Source organism: Wolffia australiana, chromosome 4, assembly GCF_029677425.1.
Source record: "Wolffia australiana isolate 7733 chromosome 4, ASM2967742v1".
Lineage (NCBI taxonomy): Eukaryota > Viridiplantae > Streptophyta > Magnoliopsida > Alismatales > Araceae > Wolffia > Wolffia australiana.
Genome location: NC_135838.1, coordinates 22852183 through 22876042, shown reverse-complemented (window position 1 = coordinate 22876042; position 23860 = coordinate 22852183). Strand labels below are relative to the sequence as shown.

General features: G+C 42.1%; 1 protein-coding gene across 1 annotated transcript; it reads left to right on the top strand.

The window, feature by feature from the left end:
* Positions 1–16964: 16964 nt before the first annotated feature.
* LOC144702562 (glycerophosphodiester phosphodiesterase GDPDL7-like) lies at positions 16965–20200 on the top strand. The gene is made up of 8 exons (XM_078574609.1): positions 16965–17043; positions 17117–17419; positions 17507–17616; positions 17881–18385; positions 18473–18790; positions 18891–19030; positions 19365–19839; positions 19908–20200. The coding sequence occupies exons 1-8, from the start codon at positions 16965–16967 to the stop codon at positions 20198–20200; spliced, it is 2223 nt and encodes a 740-aa protein (XP_078430735.1).
* The last annotated feature ends 3660 nt before the right edge of the window (positions 20201–23860 follow it).

Genomic DNA, 23860 nt, shown 5'->3' with positions numbered 1-23860 from the left:
TTCTAGGCACTCCACCTTCATCGAGGTACCTCTAATGTGAAAGATGTGCAAACACTAGTGGAACTTCTCCATCGTGACCACTTTTGTCAACATATCTGTGGCATTCTCCTCCGTGTGACCTTTCGAAGAGAAATCTCTCCCCAATTCAAAACTCCCCGATCATGTGATACCGCACTTTAATGTGTTTTGAACTCACATGGTACACCTGATTCTTCACCAAGCATATAGCACTTTGGCTGTCACACAATAGAGGAACCTCCCCTTTAGGATCCCTAGCTCCTTCATCAATCCCTTCAACAACGAGGCCTCCTTTGTTGCTTCACTAACTGCCATGTACTCCACTTCGATTGTAGCTAACTTGACAGTAGATTGTAATGTTGACTTCCAGTTCACAGGTCCTCCAGCGATCGTAAACACATATCTTGTCATAGATCTCCGATTGTCTAAATCACCTGCAAAATCAGAGTCAACAAAACCCATTGCTGATAGAGAACTCTCCTTCTCAAAGAGAATCCCCGTGCTCAGTGAGCCCTTTAGCTATCAGAGAATCCAGTTCACTACCTTCCAATGCTCCTTCCCAGGGTTGTTCATAAATCTGCTCTCCACTCCAACTGCATGAGCAATGTATGGCCTCGTACAGACCATAGCATACATAAGAGAGCCACCAACACTAGCATAAGGAATTTGCTTCATCTTAGCTAAGTCATCTTCAGCCTTCGGGCGTTGAGCTTTAGATAGCTTGAAATGGGGCACAAGAGGAGTACTCGCCACTTTAGCATTAGACATGCCAAAGAGATCAATAATCTTCTCAAGGTAGCTCCTATGAGTCAACCATAAGCGACCTTTCTCCCGATCCCGATGGATCTCCATAGCAAGAATCTTCCTTGTAGCTCCAAGATCGTTCATGTCGAATTCCTTTCCCAATAGTGCCTTCAGTCCTAGTATCTCATGTAAGTTCTTCGACGCAATGAGCATATCATCCACATAATAATGCATGACCCATCTTCACACCTCTTCATGTAAACACAACAATCAAACTCACACCTGGTGTAACCAATCTGCATCATGTAAGAGTCGAACAGCTTGTACCATTGCCTTGGAGATTGCTTAAATCCATGCAGTGACTTTCTCAATTTTCAGACAAGATGTTCAACTCCAGGCGCAATGAAACCCTCTGGCTGCTGCATGTAAGTAGTCTCCTCCAAATCTCCATGGAGAAATGTCATCTTCACATCCACCTGCTCCAGCTCCATATCCTCATCAGCAACAATAGCCAACACCAAGCGAATTGATGTGTGCTTCACTACCGGTGAGAAGATCTCATTGAAATCAACTCCTTTTTTAGCAAACCCCTTTGCAACAAGTCTTGCTTTGTACTGTGTTTGGCCCACACTCAACATTGGAGGCTTCTTCTTGAAGATCCACTTGCATCCAATAGCACGCTTCCCCGTACGCAGCTCCGCTAGATCCCATGTGTGATTCTTGTTCAAGGATGCTCTCTCGTCCGACATTGCCTTCAGCCACTTCTCCTTCTCGGGACAATGGATCGCCTCTTTGAATGATGTTGGCTCACCGCCTCCTGCAAACAAAGCAAAAGCAACAAAGTATTCTAGATGAGTGGGAGGTCTTGTCACTAACCGGCCTCGTTGATAACATGCAAATATGAGCTAAATAAATGTTAATTTCATCATATTTTTGGGTTCTTAATGCATAAAAAACATTAATTTTTAAGCATGTTATCATGATTTTAGGTTAAACTAATAAATTCCTTAAATTTCAAGTTAAATAATAGTTCTAATAAATATTTAAGTCAATTTTTACATTTTAAATGTTTTAAAATGAATTTTTAAAAGGAGTTGAATATTTTAATTGACCTATTTCTATTAATAAAAATAAATCAAAAAATAAAACTTATTTTTGAATCAATAGAAAAAATTTTACATATTAATAAATGGTTTTAGGATTTATTGCAGTTTGTTTTTAGTAAAAAATCTTTTTTTTCTTATAAAAATGGCCCTTATTGGGCAATTTTAAGCGCTAACGGCATTTGTGAGCGGCGTAGAGCACAGAGGATGGTGCCAGCCAATCAGAAGGCGCATGGCGCCTTCGGTGCATGACACGAACGCACGCGCGCTGATAAAAAGGAAGAATCAAAAGATTAAAGGCATTCTTGATTTTTAAAACTCAAGGAGAGATCCCTAGCTCCCTTGAAGACTCAAGATTCAACCAAGAGGAATTGGAAGCTCGATTCGTGGAAGAAATTCGCAGATACATTGCCGCGTATTTCAGGAATTTCAAGTCAAATTTGGAGGAAAATCTGCGGCATTTGTTGCTCAAAGTTCGCCTGAATCAAGTCTGTGCTACTCTTGGTACTCCTAGGCACAATTTGAATTCAATCTGCCGTTAATTTCAGGTTCAAATCTTCAAAAAACTATAGTTTATTTCCGTTCGCCGTTTCTTCTTAATTTCCGATTTTAGTCATTTTAATTCGTAGATTTTGGTTCGTTTTAGAATCATTCAGTGTTAACTGATTATAAATTCCTATTCCGAATCCTATCTGTTCCCTGAATCACATAAAAATCGTGAATCATATTCACGATTTCATACTTCTTAAATTAGCAAATCGTGAATCATATTCAGGATTTGCTCTTTTAGGATACTTTTAAAATTTTGAATTAATTTGGATAAAATAAAAGTATATAAAAATGCTCTTAATAATCGCATAATAATTAGTTTTTTTATTCTTTAAAATAGTAAAGCACCTGATAAAAGAAACAAATTAAAGAAATACACAAAATTAGAGTTAAATCTGCCTGAGAAATTGATTTCAAATTCATTAAAAAGAACAAAAAGTATAATTCAAAACAATCGAAGATTTTAAATCAAATATAAAGATAAACTTAAATGATTTTAATGATTCTCTGTTATTAAATAACAGAGATATAAAACCACTTACATTTATCTTTACATTTGATTTAAAATCTTTGATTTTTTTGAATTATACTTTTTTTTATTCTTTTTAATGAATTTGAAATCGATTTCTAATGTAGATTTAACTCTAATTTTGTGTATTTCTTTAATTTGTTTCATTTATCAGGTGCTTTACTATTTTTAATGAATAGAAAACTAATTATTATGTTATTATTAAGAGCATTTTTTATATATTTTTATTTTATCCAAATTAATTCGAAATTGCAAAAATATCCTAAAAGAGCAAATCGTGAATATGATTCACAATTTACTATTTTAAGAAGTATGAAATCGTGAATATGATTCACGATTTTTATGTGATTCAAGGGACAGATAGGATTCGGAATAAGAATTTATAATCAGTTAACACTAAATGATTCTAAAACAAACTAAAATCTACGAATTAAAATGACTAAAATTGGAAATTAAGAAGAAACGGCGAACGGAAATAAACTATGGCTTTTTGAAGATTTGAACGCAAAATTAATGGCAGATTGAATTCAAATTGTGCCTAGGAGTACCAAGAGTAGGAGAGACTTTAATTCGTCCTTTTTATCACCGCGGAATCGGAAGAATATGTTCTGCCGATTTCGTTACTAATTTCATCCATAGCGCTGTGTACACCTGTCGTACGTCGCACGTCGTTTGGTACGCGTTGGGCGCTGGGCATCGTGCGCACGGAGGTGCGTGCGTGTGGAACGCACGGAGAAAATGTCGCTAGCTCATCTCGATCAGCATTTTTCTTGGTCCATGTCGCGCCGCACCGGTGCGAGTTAAGTTGGACGTGATTGGTACACGTCATGCGGCGTATGTTGTGCTGCATGCTGCGTGTGATGCGCGACACGCATGGCGCGCATGCGTGCGTGTCACGCACCGAAGGCGCCATGCGCCTTCTGATTGGCTGGCGCCATCCTCTGTGCTCTGCGCCACTCACAAATGCCGTTAGCGCTTAAATTGGCCCTATAAGGGCCATTTTTATAAGAAAAAAAAGATTTTTTACTAAAAAAAAATTTCAATAAATCCTAAAAACCATTTATTAATATGTAAAAAATATCCTATTGATTTAAAAATAAGTTTTATCTTTTGATTTCTTTTTATTAATAGAAATAGGTCAATTAAAATATTTAACTCCTTTTAAAAATTCATTTTAAAACATTTAAAATGTAAAAATTGACCTAAATATTTATTAGAACTATTATTTAACTTGAAATTTAAGGAATTTATTAGTTTAACCGAAAATCATCATAACATGCTTAAAAATTAATGATTTTATGCATTAAGAACCCAAAAATATGACAAAATTAGCATTTATTTAGCTCATATTTGCATGTTATCACTCGTCTAGATGCAATGCTCTCCTCCGCGAACTCCAGAGTTTCCATAGGTTCAACCATCAACTTGGGTGGACTTTTTACTTCCTCCACCTCCATCCAAGTTGTCTTCTCTACTGGAGTATCCTGTAGTTTTTGAGAGAACGGCTCGGCAATGGATGGTCTTCATCAAACACCATGCCCTGGCTGAGCACAATCTTCTTTGCTTCAGGATCGCAGAGCCTATAGCTCTTTACTCCACCTCCATTGAACAAAAGAATGCATCTTTTAGACTTTGGATCAAGCTTCGATCTCTCGTCAGCAAGAATGGGAGCATAGCATGGACATCCAAATATACGTAGAATGAAATAGTCAACAGGCTTGCCACTCCATACCTCTTCAGCTACATTACCATCAAGAGCCAAAGTGGGCGATCTATTAATCAAATAGACCGTTGCGTTCACTGCCTCCGCCCAAAACTCCTTGGGCAACTCCGCATCAACCTCAAGCATTGTCCCCTCTACGCAATAGTGTGACTCATGCATTTAGCTACACCATTTTGTTGAGGAGTTTTCTTCACTGTAAAGTGACACGGGATCACGTGCTCATCATAAAATTGATCAAACTCTGACTTACTCAACTCCATCACGTTATCAGTCAGCAAGACCATGATCTTCCTCCCAGTTTGATTCTCCACCTTAGCACACCATGTCTTGAACCGAGAAAACACCTCAGACTTGTGCGCCAAGAAATGAATCCAAACCTTCCTGTAGAAATCGTCAACAAAGGTCAAGAAATAACGAGCACCTCCTCTCGACATCACATCAGCATGAATGTAATCAAGGATGTTTTCTGTAGTGTGCTTTGCCACTTTGAAGCTCACCCTGCACTGCTTGCCCATAGCATAGTACTTGCAAAAATCCAACTTACAAGATTGAACTCCGGGTAGCAGTCCACGTGCATGAAGCATTTGCATGCCTTTTTCACTCATATGGCCTAGCCTCAAGTGCTATAATTGGCTGTCATCAGTTGACGGCTCATGGGGTGTTGTTGTAGCAGCTCCACCTACAACGGTGCTCCCTTGAAGTCTGTAAATGTTGGCTCGCTGTCGACTCCCCATCATAATGACAAGAGAACCTTTACAAACCTTGAGCAGCCCATTCTCAACCTGATAAGAACAGCCATTCACCTCCAGCACACCAACCAAAATCAAATTCTGAGGTAAGGCCAGTACATGCCGCACATTCCCCAACATTCTCACCGTGCCATTAAACATTCGAATCTTCACGCTCCCAATGCCAACAACCTTGCACGGAGCATTGTTTCCCATAGAAATAGTACCCGACAAACTCCTATAGGAGTCAAACCAGTCAGCATGTGGACACATGATAAGAGCAGCCGAATCAAGGATCCACATGTCCGCCAACTCCGCACCTGTAACTAGGGCAGAATAGACTTCACCATCATCACTATCCTCCACCTTTGCGACATTGGCCAAACTCGTCTCTCCACCTGCTCCCTTGCCACCATTCAGCTTTGGACTGTCACGCCAAAAGTGCCCCTTGGCATGACACTTATGGCATTTCTGATTTTTCAACCAGTTGGCCCTTGACCTGGACCATCCCTCCTTCTTCTCCTCGATCTTGCTTCTCTCCCCCGTACGACCTTTTTCTTGCCCCCCTTGCACAAACAAACCTTGACTCTAATCCACATCAAACGCAGACCATCTCTGGTCAAACTCCATCAATGTTGAAATTGTATCATCAAAACTCAACATGTTTGTCCCATGAAGCATTGTCATCACAAGGTTCTCGTACTTGTTTGGCAACGAAATCAGTTAGATGATCGTCTTGTTCTCCTCAGACAAGTTGTCCTCAAACTTTTGCAATTCAACGAAAAGGCTTTGGAAATGATCAGTATGAGCATGCAACTTGGTACCTTCGGCCATCCGAAGCCCAAATATCGTTGCTTTCAACAAAGCTTCGCTCATCGACGTCTTCCCAGCATATCATCGAGCCAATGTCTTTCACATCTGGGCAGGATCTTCAAGGTCAAAAATATGATATCTTGCACCATCCGACAAAAAATGACGAATAGAGCTGGCGGCTTTCATTTGCATTTGTCTCCAAATGAACCGTTGAGAAGAAGAAAAATGAGGGAGAGAGAGAGAGAAGAAAGAAGAGAGAGACACGAGCAAGAAATCAATGTTGTAGATCATTATTTTATCTGCAAAGATTACACTAATATTGGTTCGTATTTATATTGTATATAGTTATGGTCATAACGTATATAGTTAGTTTGTTATATTCGTAGCCATTATAACAAGTTATAACGGCTAGTTTATAGCAAACAAGAGCCGTTGGATCTTGATAATCGTGAGACCTATCTATGTGTATTCCTATCTATGTGTAACCCTATCTATATTTAATCCTAAACTATGTTTGAACTTATATTGAATCCTAAATCTAATTCTCTAACGACTATATGAGGTATATGTTCATTTATTACTAGCTACTCTTTATTAAAGTCCCTATTGGTACACATGTTGCTGACTTTGTTCTTCTGGGCCCCGATTTGCTGATGCGGTGTCCGACATTCATTCTGATGTGGCAATGGCGGGTAAAACTTCTCTCAATACCAACACGGTGATGGGGTTGTGTCGGAGCTCACACGTGGAGGAGGCGGCTGGGCTCCTGCTCCAAATGATCAACGCTGGGTGCTTCCCGGACAGCTTCAGCTACAACACAGTGATGGACGGGCTCTACAGGGTGGGAAATGTGGTGGCGGCGCCGCGGCTCCTGCGCAACACAGCGTTCAGGGGCATCGTCCTCAACCAGTTCATTGTGGGCTCCCTCGCCTACGGGCTGTGTCTCAAAGGCGACCTCCTCGGCATGGCGGACGCGCTCTGCAAGGCAGCGGTGCCGTTGGTGCGGCCCGACATGCCGGTCTGAAATGTGCTGATCTGAGGGTTGTGCCGGCAAAGAGGTGGCATCGGACACGCGCAGGCTGGAGCTGGCTTCGTCTCTCTCTCTACCTTCTGCCTTCTCTTCGTCTATCTCTCTATCTTCTCTCTTGCTCTCTCTATGTGCCAGCGACCTCTCTCTACCCAGAACCAAAAGATGACCCGAGAAAGCTGCAATCTTGGCAAAGACGACGCCGAGCCTCTCAAGCCTTCCTTCCACCCCCCTTCTCCTCTCCTCCCTCCTCCGCTCTGCCGCTCCTCTTTCTCTCTTCCTCCTCCGTCATCAGAAAAAGTCATCCCTCATTCTCCGTTATAGGGTGCTACCGTTCAGATAACGAATACGAAACTTGACGTCAGAGAATGACATCGGAAGTTGTTTTGTCTCGCTTTTTTTCGTCATAAAAAATTCCGTATTCGATATCCGTTATCTGTTATTGGAGAACGATAACAGATAACGGAAATGTTTCGTACATTACCCGTTATCGTATTCGTTATCCGGGAGCGTTTCTCAGTTTTGCAGATTCTTCTGTTTTGATATCTGATATCGTAAACGGCTATCTGATATCAAATAATATTACTTATATAACATTTTAATATTCGTTATTATAGAATACTAGTAATCGCATATGGAATAAGTATGTCTCTCTATCGTGAGAGAGAAAGAGATCGGAAGAATGAGCGACAGTTAGAGACAGACAGACGAGCTAGATAGAGAGAGAGAGGGAGATTGGGGAGTAGAGCGAGAGAGAGAGAGATTGGGGGGCAGAGCGAGAGAGAAAGAGAGAGATTGGGGGGGCAGAGCGAGAGAGAAAGAGAGATATTGGGGGAGTAGAGCCAGAGAGAGGCAAAGAGAGGAGGGAGAGAGAGAGAGAGAGAGAGAGTGGGGGAGTAGAGCCAGAGAGAGACAAACAGAGCGGGAGAGAGAGAGACTGGGGGAGTAGAGCCAGAGAGAGGCAAAGAGGGCGGGAGGGAGAGAGAGAGCTGGAGGGAGAGAAAGAGAGAGAGTGGGAGAGCAAGAAGGAGAGAGTCAGAGAGAAGGAGGAAGAGATAGCGACCGAGAGAGGAGAGCGCTTGAGAGTTGAGAATGAGCGAGGGAGGGAGAAGCGGGGAGAATGAGAGAGAGAGGGAGAGTGGGGAGAACGACAGAGAGGGACCAGGAGAACGAGAGAGAGCGATGGAGAGAGAGAGAGAGAGAGCGATAGTGAGAGAGGGAGAGAGATCGATAGCGGAGAGAGAATGCGAGAGAAAGAGAGAGTGTGGAAGAGAGGGAGAGCATGAGGGTGAGCAAGAGAGCTGGAAGGACTTGTACAAACACATAAACAACTTTCTGATTTTCTAACTTACTATCTTTAGTATCATAATACAGTATATAATACACATCAATGTTCTTGATAAAGAAAAACAAAGATCTTAATTCCAAGGCTTAAGCTTGTGTCCTCCTCTCTCTTCTCTCTCTCTCTCTCTCCTCTCCTTTCTCCTCTCTCCTTCTTCAAGCTACGCTCGTTGGCTTACATGGTATCAGAGCCAAGGTGCTCGACGATCAAGATGGCTCAAGATAGTTACACCATGGCAATTACTCCAATTATGCCGATTGGTGAAGCCTCTATGGCAACTGTTGGACAAATCCAAGTTGCAATTCCGCCAGGAATCATCATCAATCTCCGCCTAGATTGCGAGAATTACCAAATGTGGAAGAGCTCGATGCTGCCTGTTCTACATGGGTACGATTTGATGAAATTTATAGATGGTACTCCACCTCCTGTTTTGATTGCAGATGCCCAAGGAAGCATGGCATAGAATTCTGATTTCAAGAAATGGTGGAGAGCGGATCAACAGGTGTTGGGCTTCCTTCACGAAACAATCTCAGAACGGTTTGACCATACATTAGAAAAGCAAAGTCTTCCCGAGAAGCCTGGGAAATTCTGTAAAACACATTCGTTGGATGGAATCAAAGCAAAGTAATGGAGCTACAGAGAAAATTTCACATCATGCGAAAAGGCACACTCAACGTTGAAGATTACATTAAATATTTCAAGGAAGTAGTAGAGTCATTGGAGCAAATGGGCCATCCTGTGAGTGAGTCTTCCGTTATCTACACATTTTTAAGAGGATTAGGGTCGACTTACTCTCAGTTCATGGTCAGTATCAACGCCAATCTTTATCATCTTAAATTTGATGAAATAGTTGCTCATCAGAAATCACATGATGCTTTCCTCGTCTATGAGCAAGAACAAGAAAGGAACCAGTTTCCACCAATGGCTAAAAATCTTCAGATTCAAAAGAGTCAACCAGGATACAATTATCAACGAAGATATGCAGGACAAAACAGGTTCTACACCCAGCACAGAGGAAGAGGAAGAGGAAGAAATCAAAGATTCCAACCCAGGTGCCAGATATGCCTTCAATTTGGTCATCGAGCAAGAGAGTGTCGAGATTTTCATCACTCCGAAAGTCAACAACCATAAAATGCTCAAGCATTCATGGCCAAAGCAATGGCTGGTATCCAGATAGCGGAGCAACACATCATGTAACTGCTCAACAGGAGAATCTGACTCAATCCATGCCATACACCCAGAATGATCAACTACAGATCAGTAATAGGTCAGGTTTGAAAATTCTTTCAATTGGCCCATCAAAAATTACCACTTCTAATCGGATTTTGCATCTTAATGATATTCTTGTACCTGATATCACAAAAAATCTGTTAGGAAAAGGATTTTGATGATTTAATATAATAGATATTAAATGAAATTAATTAAGTTGTCGAATATAGTAGTAATATATAGACATTTATATATTAAATAGATAAATATGTGATGGAGTATATTAGGGGTAACAATTTTATAACTAAGGTAGAAACCCAAAAAGACAAGGGAAATTGGGCCCAATAACGGTTGAAGGCTATAAATAGCCATTTGTATTGTTTTTTTAATGACATTTTTTGAGCGCCTACTCCCTCTCTCTTTGAAAAAGCTGTGATCTCTCTCCTCAACTGATTAGTTCTTGAAAGTTGTGGCTGGTTGTGAAGAAATTCAAGGCAGGTGAATCTCATCATCTGCATGTTTGGAAATTATGATTCTTCAAGAAATTCCTGGTTAGATTGTTCCATATTTTATTGATTCAAAAAATCATTGATAAATTTTCAGGCGCCTATTTCTTGATTCTTGAAATTGATTTGAAGGTTCTTGAAATTCATTGATTTTTAGAAGTTAGAATCTCAAATCAAAATTTAATCATTCCTAATTTGAACAATCGATTTTGATCTTGGATTTCTTGAAATCTAAATAACAAATTAATTTCGGTTTCTTGATTGTGTGAAATCAAATATAAAATATAATTGAAGTCTTGAATGATATAGATTAAAGATTAAATCACTTTTACTACCAAATTAATTGATATAAAATTCAATTCGATTTTGAAGTTTGCTATTATTTGAAATCATATAACAAACTTTCTTTGACTTCTTGATTTTTGAATCTATTGACAGCTTTAAATCGATTTGAACTCATTGATTAATTCAAATCAGTTTTGAATTTGATTTCAAAATATTGGAATAATTTCAGGCGTCCTAATTCTGATTGGTTTTAAATAAATTTCTTGAAAATCAGTGTTCTTCAGATATAACAAATTCAATTCAAAATTTATCCATTCATCTCTTACATTTGAATTCAAATTTGAATTTTGTATTGTATCAAATCTCAATAACTATCTAAATTGATTTCTTGAGTATATTAATTTAGATCTTCAAATACAATTGATATATCTTTATTACATTTGATCAGATATGATACAAGTGTTTGATTTAAACTGGTATCATCTAATTACATCGGATCAGAATTGATATAACTGTTTGATTTGAATTGATATCTCCTAAAATCACATTCGATTAGGATTTACACAGTTGTATTGTTTGATTTAGTTTGATATCTGCTAAATACATTCGATCAGATTACTCTAATTGCTTTATTTGAATTGATGTTTGTTAATCACATTTGATTTGAGTTAAGACAATTGATCTTTTAATTTTGATTGATCTGATTGTCTACTTTGAATATTTCTGATACTAGTAAACATCAATTGATCTCATTCCACTATCTTATCACAATTGAGCAAATTTATTACCAGTTGATATTATTTTAGATTTTGACTGCATTTGATTATATCTATTGGTAGTTGACATTGATTGACATTTGATACACTGTTTGTGACTTGAAAGTGGGAAAATAGAATTCAGAAGAAAACTAGGATTAGGAGAAAAGTTGACCTAAGGTCAACAAAGACATTGTCATCATATTACCTTTCAGGGAAGTGCACTAAAGGGAGGAAGATCACATCCACTTGGACACGGGAAGGAGGCCAGAGATGTGAGGACTTCGTCAGCACAGAATGGACTGAGGGGGGGGCTCAGAACACAGCTCGAAGCTGAGAAGGCACTCAATTGAGGTCAAGGGAGACGTCGGCACCGAGCAAGTGTTTTAGTGTGTGATTACTCGAGATCAGTGCGAGCGATTGTACATCGTGAACAGTTTTTCTCACTTTGCATTTGCCAAAGTGATTAGTGGAGTCAGCACGACTTCTCGGGTGAGGCGCGGCTGCAATAAGGGCACATTAGTGCCCCGAAGCAGGGTAAAAAATTTATTGTCCTTTGAGTGAAGTACAAGAGAGTTAAACAAGGAATTCATACAAATAGAAAGGAAGTGGAACTAATTCACCCCCTCTTAGTTCATCAAAAAATTTTATCTGTTCATAAATTTACTAACGACAATAATGTTTTCATTGAATTTCATGATGTGTACTGCCTTGTGAAGGACAAAGCCACACGACAAGTACTACTCAAAGGGATAGTTAAAGATGGACTATACCATCTCAACAGTCAACATCTAGCAAAATGTGCCTTCTTCGGAGAAAAAGCATCATCTGAGACATGGCATTCTCACCTGGGACATCCTCAATTACGCATTCTAAATTCAATTCTGAACAAATTTGGTCTTCCCGTTTATCCACGTACTTCGAATTTTGTTTGTGAACCTTGTAATCTCGTTAAATCCCACAAATTACCTTTCGTCTCTACAGATCATGTTTCAACTAAATGCTTAGAAATTATTCATTCTGACTTATGGGGACCCTCCCCTGTTTTATCAAAATCTGGTTTCTCTTATTATGTTATTTTTATCGATGATTTCAGTAAATATACCTGGATTTATCCTCTTAAGAAAAAAAGTGATCTATTCTCTGTTTTTATTGAAATCAAGAGTCATGTAGAAAAACAACTGAATACTGTTATAAAATATTTGCAGTCTGACTTGGGTGGTGAATTTCAATCTTTAAATTCTTTCCTGAGAAATAATGGTATCATCCATAGAGTCCCTTGTCCTCATACTCCTAAGCAGAACGGAACTGCAGAAAGAAAACACCGTCATATTATCGAAACATCACTCGCACTATTAAAACATGCAAGCATGCCTAAATATTTTTGGGATGAAGCTGTTGCCACTACGATATTTCTTATTAATAGACTTGCTACTCCAATTCTCCAAAATAAATCTCCTTCAGAAAAATTATTCAAATTGTCTCCTGATTACACTTTTCTACGAAATTTTGGCTGCTTATGTTATCCATATCTCAGACCATAAACTCGTAATAAACTTGACGACAGGTCTGAAACTTGCATATTTCTGGGGTATAGATGCCTATCTCTCCAATCAGGTAAACTCTATATCTCCAGACATGTTTTTTCTATGAAGATTCATTTCTGTTTAAAAAGAATGAGCAACATTCCGCAGAAGGAATTTTAAGCTCCTTTCCACAAAATTTCTTTCCAACTAATATAGAGAAGCCTTCCTCGCTGACTCCACAGGTATCTGATCTTTCAGAAGATCAGACACCAGTCAACGATGTTGTGGACTTGGACAAAGTATCCTCATCATCAGATTCAGATTTATCTATAGATCAGCAGTCAAGAGTCGACAACAATCACATAAGTACTCCTGACTTGAATAAACATTATCTGGTTAGCTTAATTAAGAAACATTCGGATATTACCTCGACCTTTGATTGTACTCCTGAATCAAATGTAAGACTAAAAGTCAAACATCTTTTTGATATTCACGATGCACGAGTCACTCCTCTCAGGGAATCACTCCATAGCAAAGGGGTATGACCAACAGCAAGGTTTTGATTTCCACGAAACCTTTAGTCTGTTATCAAACACACGACTATCAGGCTAATGTTGTCCTTAGCTGTTTGTTAAAACTGGCATATTCATCAGTTAGATGTCTCAAACGCCTTTCTCCATGGCGATTTAGATGAAACCATTTTATGGAGCAACCCCCCGGCTTTAAACATACAAAATTCCCTGATTATATTTGTCGACTCAACAAGTCATTATACAGTTTAAAACAGTCTCCGAGAGCTTGGTTCACCAAACTTTATGGGAAATTACTCTTACTTGGTTTTTCTGGTTCAAAGACAGATACTTCCTTATTTTTTAAGCTTGTGCCTACTCCCCTTTTTATTCTTATTTATGTTGATGAGATTTTAGTTATGGGTCCGAATGTCTCTGATATCAATCTTCTTTTAAACCAATTACATCTTGAATTTGCCATTAAAGACTTGGGGCCCGCTCATTTTTTTTTAGGCATCGAATTCTTACAAAGTTGTAATGGATATTTCCTCACACAATCTAAGTATTCTGTCTATACTTGAACAAACAAAAAAGGAACATTGCAAACCTCTTCCTTCTCCATGTGCCATTTTGGATTCCTACATATTAGATGCTCCTCTTCTTGATGGAACACTCTACCGACAAACTTGTGGCTCTTTGCAATATTTAACTTTGACAAGACCAGATATTGCATTTGCTGTAAACAGAGCGTGTCAGAAAATGCATTCACCAACAACTGGTGACTGGCAATTTCTAAAACGCTTGCTGTGTTATTTAAAAGGGACAATTCACCATGGCCTGAATTTACACAAAAATTCAGATCAATATTTGAACGCATTTAGTGACGCTGATTGGGCTGGGAATAAAATTGACAGATGATCAACAAGCGCCTTTCTGTTATATCTAGGAAAAAATCTTGTTTCATGGAGCTCTAAGAAATAACAAACTGTCGCTCGCTGTAGTACAAAAGCAGAGTATAAGGCACTTGCCAATTGTGCAGCTGAAATTTTATGGATACAATCCATCCTCAAAGAAATACAGATCCATCCTAACCAAAGCCCAACATTATGGTGTGACAACATTGGCGCCACATATTTAGCAGCTAATCTTATTTTTCATGCCAGAACTAAACATGTCGAAATCGACTTCCATTTTGTTCGTGAACAGGTCACTGCTAAGAACATCCAAGTCAAATTCATCAAAGGGGACGATCACTTGGCAAACACGCTAACAAAACCGCTACCTCAACCGCATTTCCAGATGCTTCGGGACAAGCTCAATGTCGGGGTTCGGCCATTGTACTTGAAGGGGGGTGAAGACGAACGAGGAAGAGTGACAACGGAAACTCGCCATCAGCCAATAGGGACTAAAATAAAAGATTAGCGAATAGTAAAAAGACACGTATACTATACTCGTTAGAGATTAGAAAATAGGAAAATATAAGATTAAACATAGATAGGTTGAAAGATAGAAAGGGCAGAGATAGATAGGATCTAACGGCCCCAATTTAATCAAGACATAGCCGTTTTATTCATTATAATGGTTATGATTAAAACGGATCGAACGATCTAAGCCGTTCGATCCATAGCCGTTACAAACACATAAACAACTTTCTGATTTTCTAACTTACTATCTTTAGTATCATAATACAGTATATAGTACGCACCAATGTTCTTGATAAAGAAAAACAAAGATCTTAATTTCAAAGCTTACGCTTGTGTCCTCCTCCTCTCCTCTCTCTCTCTCTCTCTCTCTCTCTCTCTCTCTCTCTCTCTCTCTCTCTCTCTCTCTCTCTCTCTCTCTCCTCTCCTCTCCTTCCTCCTCTCTCCTTCTTCAAGCTACGCTCATGCGCTAACAAGAGATACCAAGAGAGAGAGAGGGGCTTAACGTTATCGGTTCTCGAAAACTTATCATTTCGTAGTCAATATCGTAGCTAACTTAACGATATCGGTATCCGATATCATTATCTGTTTAACGATATCTGTTTTCGTTATCCATTTTCTACCCTTAACCGTTATCCGTTATCAATGTCCGTTATCATTATCGTACACGTTTCGGACTTTTCCCGATAACGGATATCGTGATATCCGATAACGGATATCGGATACGGATATCGTTAGTAACACCCTACTCCGTTATCCGTATGTCATTTTCGGCATCCGTCATTCGTTATGAATGACGGATGACTAATGATGAGTGACGGATGACCATTCAGTCATCCGTCCATCGCTGCAGACGATGATGGATGTCTATTTTTTTGACAAGACTAGAGAACAGCTAGAACCTCCAATAAGACCATTTTCCCATCCTTAAAGTGTATCGATGGTCCATAGGTAGGATTAGATTGAATTTGTAGTCTTCTAATGGTACCTACCTACTATTTGGCATGTTTAATTCACCTGATGCTTAGGGTTTCCAGTGTTTTTAGGTTCCATCTCTTAGCAGAGTAATGCTGAAAAATCGCAAAATTCTCTTCTGTGGTAAATTAGATGGATGATGCATCTATCAAGGACCATGTAGCGTACAAAAGTTACAGCAATGATTGGTTTGAAAGTCCAATTAGTTAATAGCCAGGAGGAAAGGATGATTGAAAACCTTCCTGATAAACATAAAATTTTGGTGGCAACAGATGAAATGTTATTTTATCCGAAAAATATCATTTTTCTTATAAATTAAATTTTTATCAGTTAGCGTAAATGAAACTAAAATAGCATGTCCATGTGGGGCACAGCGTAGATACTCAATAAAAAAAGTAGTATTTCAACAGATAAAATGCACACGAAAACTTATATGGTGAATAAGTCACTTGATCCCCCAACGAGGAATAAGGGGGGCATTTGACTGAATTGACGGTTTGTGCGTTCAAAATTTCTGGGATTGGCCGCAGTGGGAGAAAGTACTGAGTCTCTAAACCTGAGGCTAGCACAAGATGGAATAACTTCAGTCTACATGGATCCGCGGATTCCAAATGGCTCTCAGATTTGTTTCCTCTCCGCAGACTGAATCATCCTTTGGCATATAATTCAAATAAAATGCCTTTTTATGCGATGTGTTCGAGCATCGCTCAGTATATTCCGCCATATTTTCAGATAAAACTTGCAACGATTAACCGGCAGAAGGGAGAAATATAGTCCATTTTTTGTGAAAATATCAATTTAGTCAATGGTCAACGGCTTGTCCACCGGTTAGCGGCTAAAATGCAAACATAGGTGGCAGTCGCCTATATTGTTATTCTTCGTTGTCCTTCATCCATGCACAATCTAAAAATTGCCCGGGAACAGCCGCTCTTTAAAGAGCAAAAACAGCAAGACAGAGAGAGAGAGAGAGAGAGAGGTGAGCGAGAGAGGGAACGTTGTTTCCGGAGCCAGCGTGGGGAGCAACAGAAACCGATAACTCTCCATCCATCCAGCCAGCGTTGCGTGACCGGGATTCTCTCTCTCTCTCTCGCCGTTTTCAGCGTTAACTCTAGGAGTTATCGGTTCTGGCAACGGGAAGAAGGCGTTTCCTACACCTCTTTTTGTCCCAAGCAGGCCTCTCCATGCCTCTACACCGAAACGCAATGGCCGCCTCTATCATCTTCATCGCCCTGTCTCTCCTCGCCGGCGCTTCTCATGCAACGAAATGGCCCACTCTCAGCGGTAATCTCATCTCTCTCGCTCTCTTTCTCTCTCTTTCTCTCTCTTATTCTTCTAGCTCACGTCAAGGGTTGATGGTCAGGAGAGGCTCCGAAGGTGGTGGCGCGGGGAGGATACTCGGGGATATTCCCGGATCAGACCGCGGCGGCGTTTTTGTTTGCGAACGCGATGAGCATGTCCAACGTAGTTCTCTTCTGCGATCTTCAGCTGACCAAGGACGGCGTGGGCATCTGCCGGACTGATCTCCGCCTTGATAATTCCACAAATATCGCCGACGTTTTCCCCGGCGGCGCCAAAACGTACGACGTCAACGGCAGCCCCCTCCAAGGCTGGTTCTCCATCGACTTCACCGCCCTACAGATCTTCTCCAACGTCACAGGTATCTATCTCTGGAGATCCCCTCTCTCTTTCTCTCTTCTCTCTCTCTCTTATTCTCCCGCCTTACGCGATTTGGTTGAGCTCCCAGCGAGCCAGAATGTCTTCTCCCGCCCCAATATCTTCGACGGCGCGTACCCCATCACCTCTCTAGACGACGTCAGGGGCCTGCGCCCCTCCTCCCTATGGTTGAACGTCCAGGTACCTCTCTCTCTCTCTCTCTCCCTCCCTCTCTCTCTCTCTCTCTCTCTCTCTCTCTCTCTCTCTCTCTCTCTCTCTCTCTCTCTCTCTCTCTCTCTCTCTCTCTCTATATATATATATATATATATATATCTATCTATCTTTCTCTCTCTCTATCTCCCTCTCTCTCTATCTATCTATCTATCTAATATCTCTCTCTCTCTCTCAATTATTTTATCTTTACACCGTGCCTGAAACCTCAAGTTTTGTGTGTGATCTCTCCAGTACGACGCCTTCTATGGTGAACACGGCCAAGACATGGCGGGTTACGTGGCCAACGTCGCGGCTCACATGCCGGTGGATTACCTGTCGTCACCTGAAGTCAGCTTCTTGAAGAAGATGGCGAGGAAGGTGGGGAGAGGAACGAAAACGAAGCTCGTCCTGCGAGTTCTGGGAGAGGACGAGACGGAGCCGACGACGCGCCAGTCGTACGCGTCCTTGCTCAAGGACCTCTCCGCTCTCAGGCCCTTCTGCTCGGGGATCCTCGTTCCCAAGGGCTACATCTGGCCCGTCGATGAGGCTCACTATCTCGGACAGCCGTCGGATCTCGTTGCCGAAGCCCACAGGCTGGGCCTGGAGGTGTTCGCCTATCCCTTCGCCAACGACCTGGTGGGCAGCTACAACTACAGCTACGACCCCACGGCTGAGTATCTGCAGTTCGTCGGCGGCTCTGACTTCGCCGTGGACGGGGTTCTCACCGACTTTCCCTCCTCCGCCTCCGAAGCCATCGGTGAGCTTCCTTCTTGCACTCCCGTTGACAAAAGAAATAGCTTTTAGCGCATTGATTAGCGCTAAAATTCTATCTCCTTCGTTGAAGCTTGCTTCGCCCAAGGCCAGAAGGGTAGCACCGCGGGCAAGGGCCTGGTGATTAGCCACAACGGCGCTAGTGGGGACTTCGCGGGCAGCACGGACCTCGCGTACAAGAGGGCGGTGGAAGACGGAGCAGACATCATAGATTGCTCTGTCCAGATGACCAACGACGGAGTTGCCATCTGCCTTGGGTCCGCGGACCTGACGAGCTTTACCACCGCGTCGGCCACGTTCATGGCCAAATCAACGCTTGTCCCCGAGATTCAGCCCAGCACTGGCATTTTCTCCTTCGATCTCACTTGGAGCGAGATTCAGAGACTGAAGCGTAAGCGACGCCGTGCATGGCGGCTGCTCTCTCTCGATTTTTCTCCTTTGTGTAGCTTGTGATTCTTACTGGTTCTTTCCGCGGCGTTGTGGTTTCGCAGCGGAACTGAAGAGCCCCCTACCGAATGCCGGTTTAAAAAGGAACCCGGCGATGAAGAACGCTGGCAAGCTCTTGACGCTCCCGGAGTTTCTTGATCTAGCCCAGACCACCTCCGCGAAGGGAGTCTTGGTCAACATCGAGGTGATTTTGGATTCACTCTGCTCATCTATAAATAACGAGCAGGGCTCTCAATTAAGGTGCAAACGGCACGGGACGGAACGCAACCCTCATCGAGCCCCATTCTTTCCCGTTATTCAGCTCCGTTCAATATTTTATTTGAAAATCATCTCTCCTTACGTCCCGTCAGCATTCCCTCCAAACCCACGAACGGGAACGGAATTACCTAACGAAAGAGAAGCTCAGAGACGGAGGACTGAACGGATTGCCCGTTCAGTCTCGTTCCGTCAGTCCCAAGCCGACGGAACATCCGTCCCCGAATCTTACACTCAAGTCTAACGAAGCTGTTGCCATGCAGAACGCCGCGTTTCTTGCATCTAAGAAGGGCTTAGACGCAGTAGGCGCAGCGACCGCGGCGTTGGGCAACTCCAGCTTTACCAGGCAGGTCATGGTCCAGTCAGACGACAGCGCCGTTCTCTCCAGGTTCCGCGACTCCGTTCCATCCTACAGGAGAGTTCTTCTCGTGAAGGAGACGGTGAGCGACGCGCCGGCGCCCACGGTGGAGGCCATCGCGCGCGTCGCCCACGCCGTCAACCTTCCGAGATCGTCCGTCGTCTCTACCTCCGGCGGCTTCCTCGTCTCGTCCACCGACGTCGTCTCCGAAATGCACGCCGCCAACCTCTCCGTCTTCGTCTCCGTTCTCCGCAACGAGTTTATGGCCGTCGCCTTTGACTACTTCGCCGACCCCGTCGTCGAGACCGCAAGCTACATCTCCCAGTTCGGCGCAGACGGCGTCGTCACCGAGTTTCCGGCCACGGCGGCCGCATATTTGAGTAAGCTAATCTTCATGCCTACATTTTGTGTTTGATCTTGATAATTATGAATGAATTGGCATCGGCAGGAAGTCCGTGCTATAACTATACCGCCGTCGATGGATACGCGATCCTGCCGGTGCAGCCTGGCTCGCTGCTGGGAATGGCTGCGCCAGGAGCGGCGCCGCCGACGGAACCGCCGGCGCCGGCCCTTACTTTGGCCGACGTGGTTGATCCACCGTTGCCGGCGGTTTCGGACCTCGACGGCGCGTCCCCAGATGCGTCGCCTACCTCGCCGTCTCACCCAAGTGGTCAGCCCTTGGAAGCGATCCCTGCGCTGTGGCTCGTCGGGACGGCGATCGTCGTTTCTGCATTCCTGTAATTTCCTTGAAATGTCTCCGTTTCCCTTCGTTACGTAATCCATTTATCATGTGCCGGAGCCTATAGGATTCTCTCTCTCTCTCTCTCTCTCTCTCTCTCTCTCTCTCTCTCTCTCTCTCTCTCTCTCTCTCTCTCTCTCTCTCTCTCTCTCTCTCTCTCTCTCTCTCTCTCTCTCTCTCTCTCTCTCTCTCTCTCTCTCTCTCTCTCTCTCTCTCGCTCCCGCTCTCGCTCTCTCTCTCTCTCTCTCTCTCTCGCTCCCGCTCTCGCTCTCTCTCTCGTTCGCTCTCTCTCTCTCGCACTCTCTCTCGCTCCCTGACGTAAGGAAATATTGAGCGCCTGGAAAATCTTGACGTAGATGATGAATATTTGCCGGGAATAACCCCTTTGCGCAGGGTCAACAATAACTGTGTCGGAAATGCGGGCGAAAACTCCTCAGACTAAATGGTCAACAATTTCACATAGTTCCCTTCTATACCTCGACCTTTAGTTAACAAGCAGACGAGGTCTGCAACCGCTGACCGTAGCCGTCTAGTCGAAGTAACTCCACAGAAACACACAATGAATGGAGTCGAACAAGAGGTACTATCTCACGCAAGAAGGGGGATAGGTTCCTGAATGTCGATGGTCTGCGACGGCAGAGCTCTCCAAAAAGGGGCAGAATCGCTAGATCAGGGAGGAGGACGCAAGAGGGAAGGAGAGTAAAGGGATAACGTCCAACTGGTAAAGGGACAACTTTACCTACTGGTAAGGCTGATAGTGGGACTGACATGTACTACGTCTCTCTCTCTCTCTCTCTCTCTCTCTCTCTCTCTCTCTCTCTCTCTCTCTCTCTCTCTCTCTCTCTCTCTCAGTAATGTTTCAGTTTTCTGAAGATCGACATAGTTTGGTGCGTAAGATATGAACGTGGTGAAGGTGTATGACTTTTGTAATTGATCGATAAGAAGAAAGAGCCCCAGGAGTCAGAAACTAAGGATGTAGATGATAAATGCTGGATAGTTTAAGGTATAAAAGCAGTAACGAGGACGAGAAGGAAATGTAAAAAAAAATGTATTAATATCTTAAGGATGAACCAATAGCTGGTAGTACATAAAGAACTGAAGATATAAAAATATGTGAAGAACTGATAGTACATATACTTGAAGTAAAGACAACATACCTGATTACATGGAGATCTTGATGTTGGTAGGTAGTCTTCTGAGTCTGGCAGTACCCTTTGTCAGGATATCTCAAAGAAAACCATACCTGTGACTCAACGGCTGGCTCCTACTGATAGGCAAGAGGAGCATCCTTATCCTATTTACTCTCTATAATTTAACCCATCACTATTCAAGATTGAATTATCCTCTGGACATAATAATCAAGTCTCATACTTACTGGAACATATTAGTCCCAAGATTAGCGTAATGGATCGATTTAGTTAGGCATTAAATAATTGCTTATAGGCACGATAAAACATATTATCGTCCATATAAGAAATTATAACTCAACATGAAATACATAACCTGGAGGGAATAACAGAGGACTATCAGAAAAAGGCATGGCAGCAGAGAAGGAAAAAACGTCGAAAGGAACCGCTGCCCACGTTTTAAAATTTAATTCTTTCCCCTTCTCCTTTATTGAGTGTTATCATTTTTACATATTTTCATAAAATTCCCTCTTAGAATGAGATGGATAACCTCCAGCTTTATAAAATTCTGCATTTAATTGGGCCTACTCAAACAGTATCTAGGCCGAATGCTTCATTCTTTGTCTTCCTCTGTACGACTCAGCGGTAGTGTTCGCCCGTCCCGATATCCATCCGATATCCGGTATTGGACAACCGATATCCGATAACCGGGATAAAGTGGGACGGTTTAGGATATCGGATATCGGATATCGGATATCGGGCGATATCCGTCCCTCAAAGGTTGGACGGATATCGGTACTGGATATCGGAGGGGGAGGGACGAGGCGGATCTCGGATGCTGGATATCGGTTTTCGATATCCGGATATCGGTTTTTGATATCCGGATATCGGTTTTTGATATCCGGATATCGAAAATCGATATCCAGCGATTTTTGTTCAGTTATTTGCAATCCCAGACCGAAAAATTCAAACTTCCGTGAGACAATATAGACCTTCGACCGTTTTTTCAGTTAAATCACATCTCAGCCACTACGTGGCCCATTATTCTCTATGTTAAAAAATTTAAAACCTCATGAGAAGAGGATATAGCTAATAAAAATATCAATTACTGTAATGTTATTTGAGGAAAATGTATGGCGTTTAATAGTTAGTTAGTGGAATTAAGAAAAGATATAAATGGAATTTTCATTTTAAGAGAACAAAATTACGTTTTGTAGTTAGAGTATTAAGTACTAATGTTACTATGACCTAACAACTAATGCTAGTAGGTAATTAATATATAGTCAATTAGGATTAAATACAGTTACTAATATAGTGAATTAAATTAACAGTATATTTAATCTGACATTGTAGTTAGTGGAATTAAGAAATAAATGGAATTTTCATTTTAAGAGAACAAAATTACTTTTTGTACTTAGTGTATTAAGTACTAATGTTAGTATGACCTAACAACTAATGCTAGTAGGTAATTAATATGTAGTCAAGTTGGACTAAATACAGTTACTAATATAGTGAATTACATTAACTGTATATTTAATCTGACATTGTAGTTAGTGGAATTAAGAAATAAATGGAATTTTCATTTTAAGGGAACAAAATTACGTTTTCAAAAGAAACCATACACATCGTTGATTCGAGATTTGTAGAAAAATTTACACGTATGCTATGACTGCGGCACTGTCAAAAAAGCGTACTCCGAACGGCTCTGTCAAAGATTTGTGCTCTACTGATCATCACCTGCGTTGCATAACATAGGTGATAAGTAACGATAATTACGTATAAATAAGAAGATCTAGTTCAGTTATGTGATGTGTACCTCGAGCACATGTGACCACACCATCTTCGTCGTCGTCGGCATCCTCATCTAGCCCGATGTCATTGTACCAACGTTTATTGTCTGCACGGAGCCAACACTTCACAGTGATTAGTGTTTCAATGCTGATTGGCGAGAGCTGCGATCGCTTGTACGTGACAATAGCGTTGCCAACTGAGAACATGCGCTCGGCAGGGGCGCTCGTCGCACATACGGATAATAAGTCCCTCGTGACAGCTGCAAGCAAGGGGAAACGCTTCGCCCCCGTCGTGGCCCACCAAGACAGTGGATTGAACACACCCTCGTTTGGCACAATCTCCGCAAGGAACTGGTTGAACTCATCCCAGGCCGACCGCGTTGTCACTGGTGCCGGTTCCACGCGCTGCATAGTGATGTTAAGCCACTCCTCCAACTCTTCACCTCCTCACTCCCCCTCCACAGCAGCCCGTCTCGGAACACGGCTCGACCTATCGCCGGGCAACAACGACCGTACGTATGCGATAGTCGCCTCTCGGACCCCCGGGCGGAGCATTGCCCCTTTGTGGATTGGATCCATCAATGCTGCGGCCGTGATCGCCTCATTCACCCACAATATCTCCGCGTACTGTTCAAGCTTAGAAAGCATCGCTCTACACTCCTGTGCCATGTTCGAACGATCTCCTTCGTGCAAGCGTCGAACAGATGTAAAAAATGTGCCTTCTTCGATTTGCTGGACCACTTCC

Bases quoted from the DNA above. Each gene is read 5' to 3' on its own strand.
- LOC144702562 (XM_078574609.1), top strand. From the start codon at position 16,965: ATGGCCGCCTCTATCATCTTCATCGCCCTGTCTCTCCTCGCCGGCGCT. The intron at 18,386-18,472 runs GTGAGCTTCCTT...CCTTCGTTGAAG, and splicing joins CTCCGCCTCCGAAGCCATCG to CTTGCTTCGCCCAAGGCCAG. The intron at 19,840-19,907 runs GTAAGCTAATCT...TGGCATCGGCAG, and splicing joins CACGGCGGCCGCATATTTGA to GAAGTCCGTGCTATAACTAT.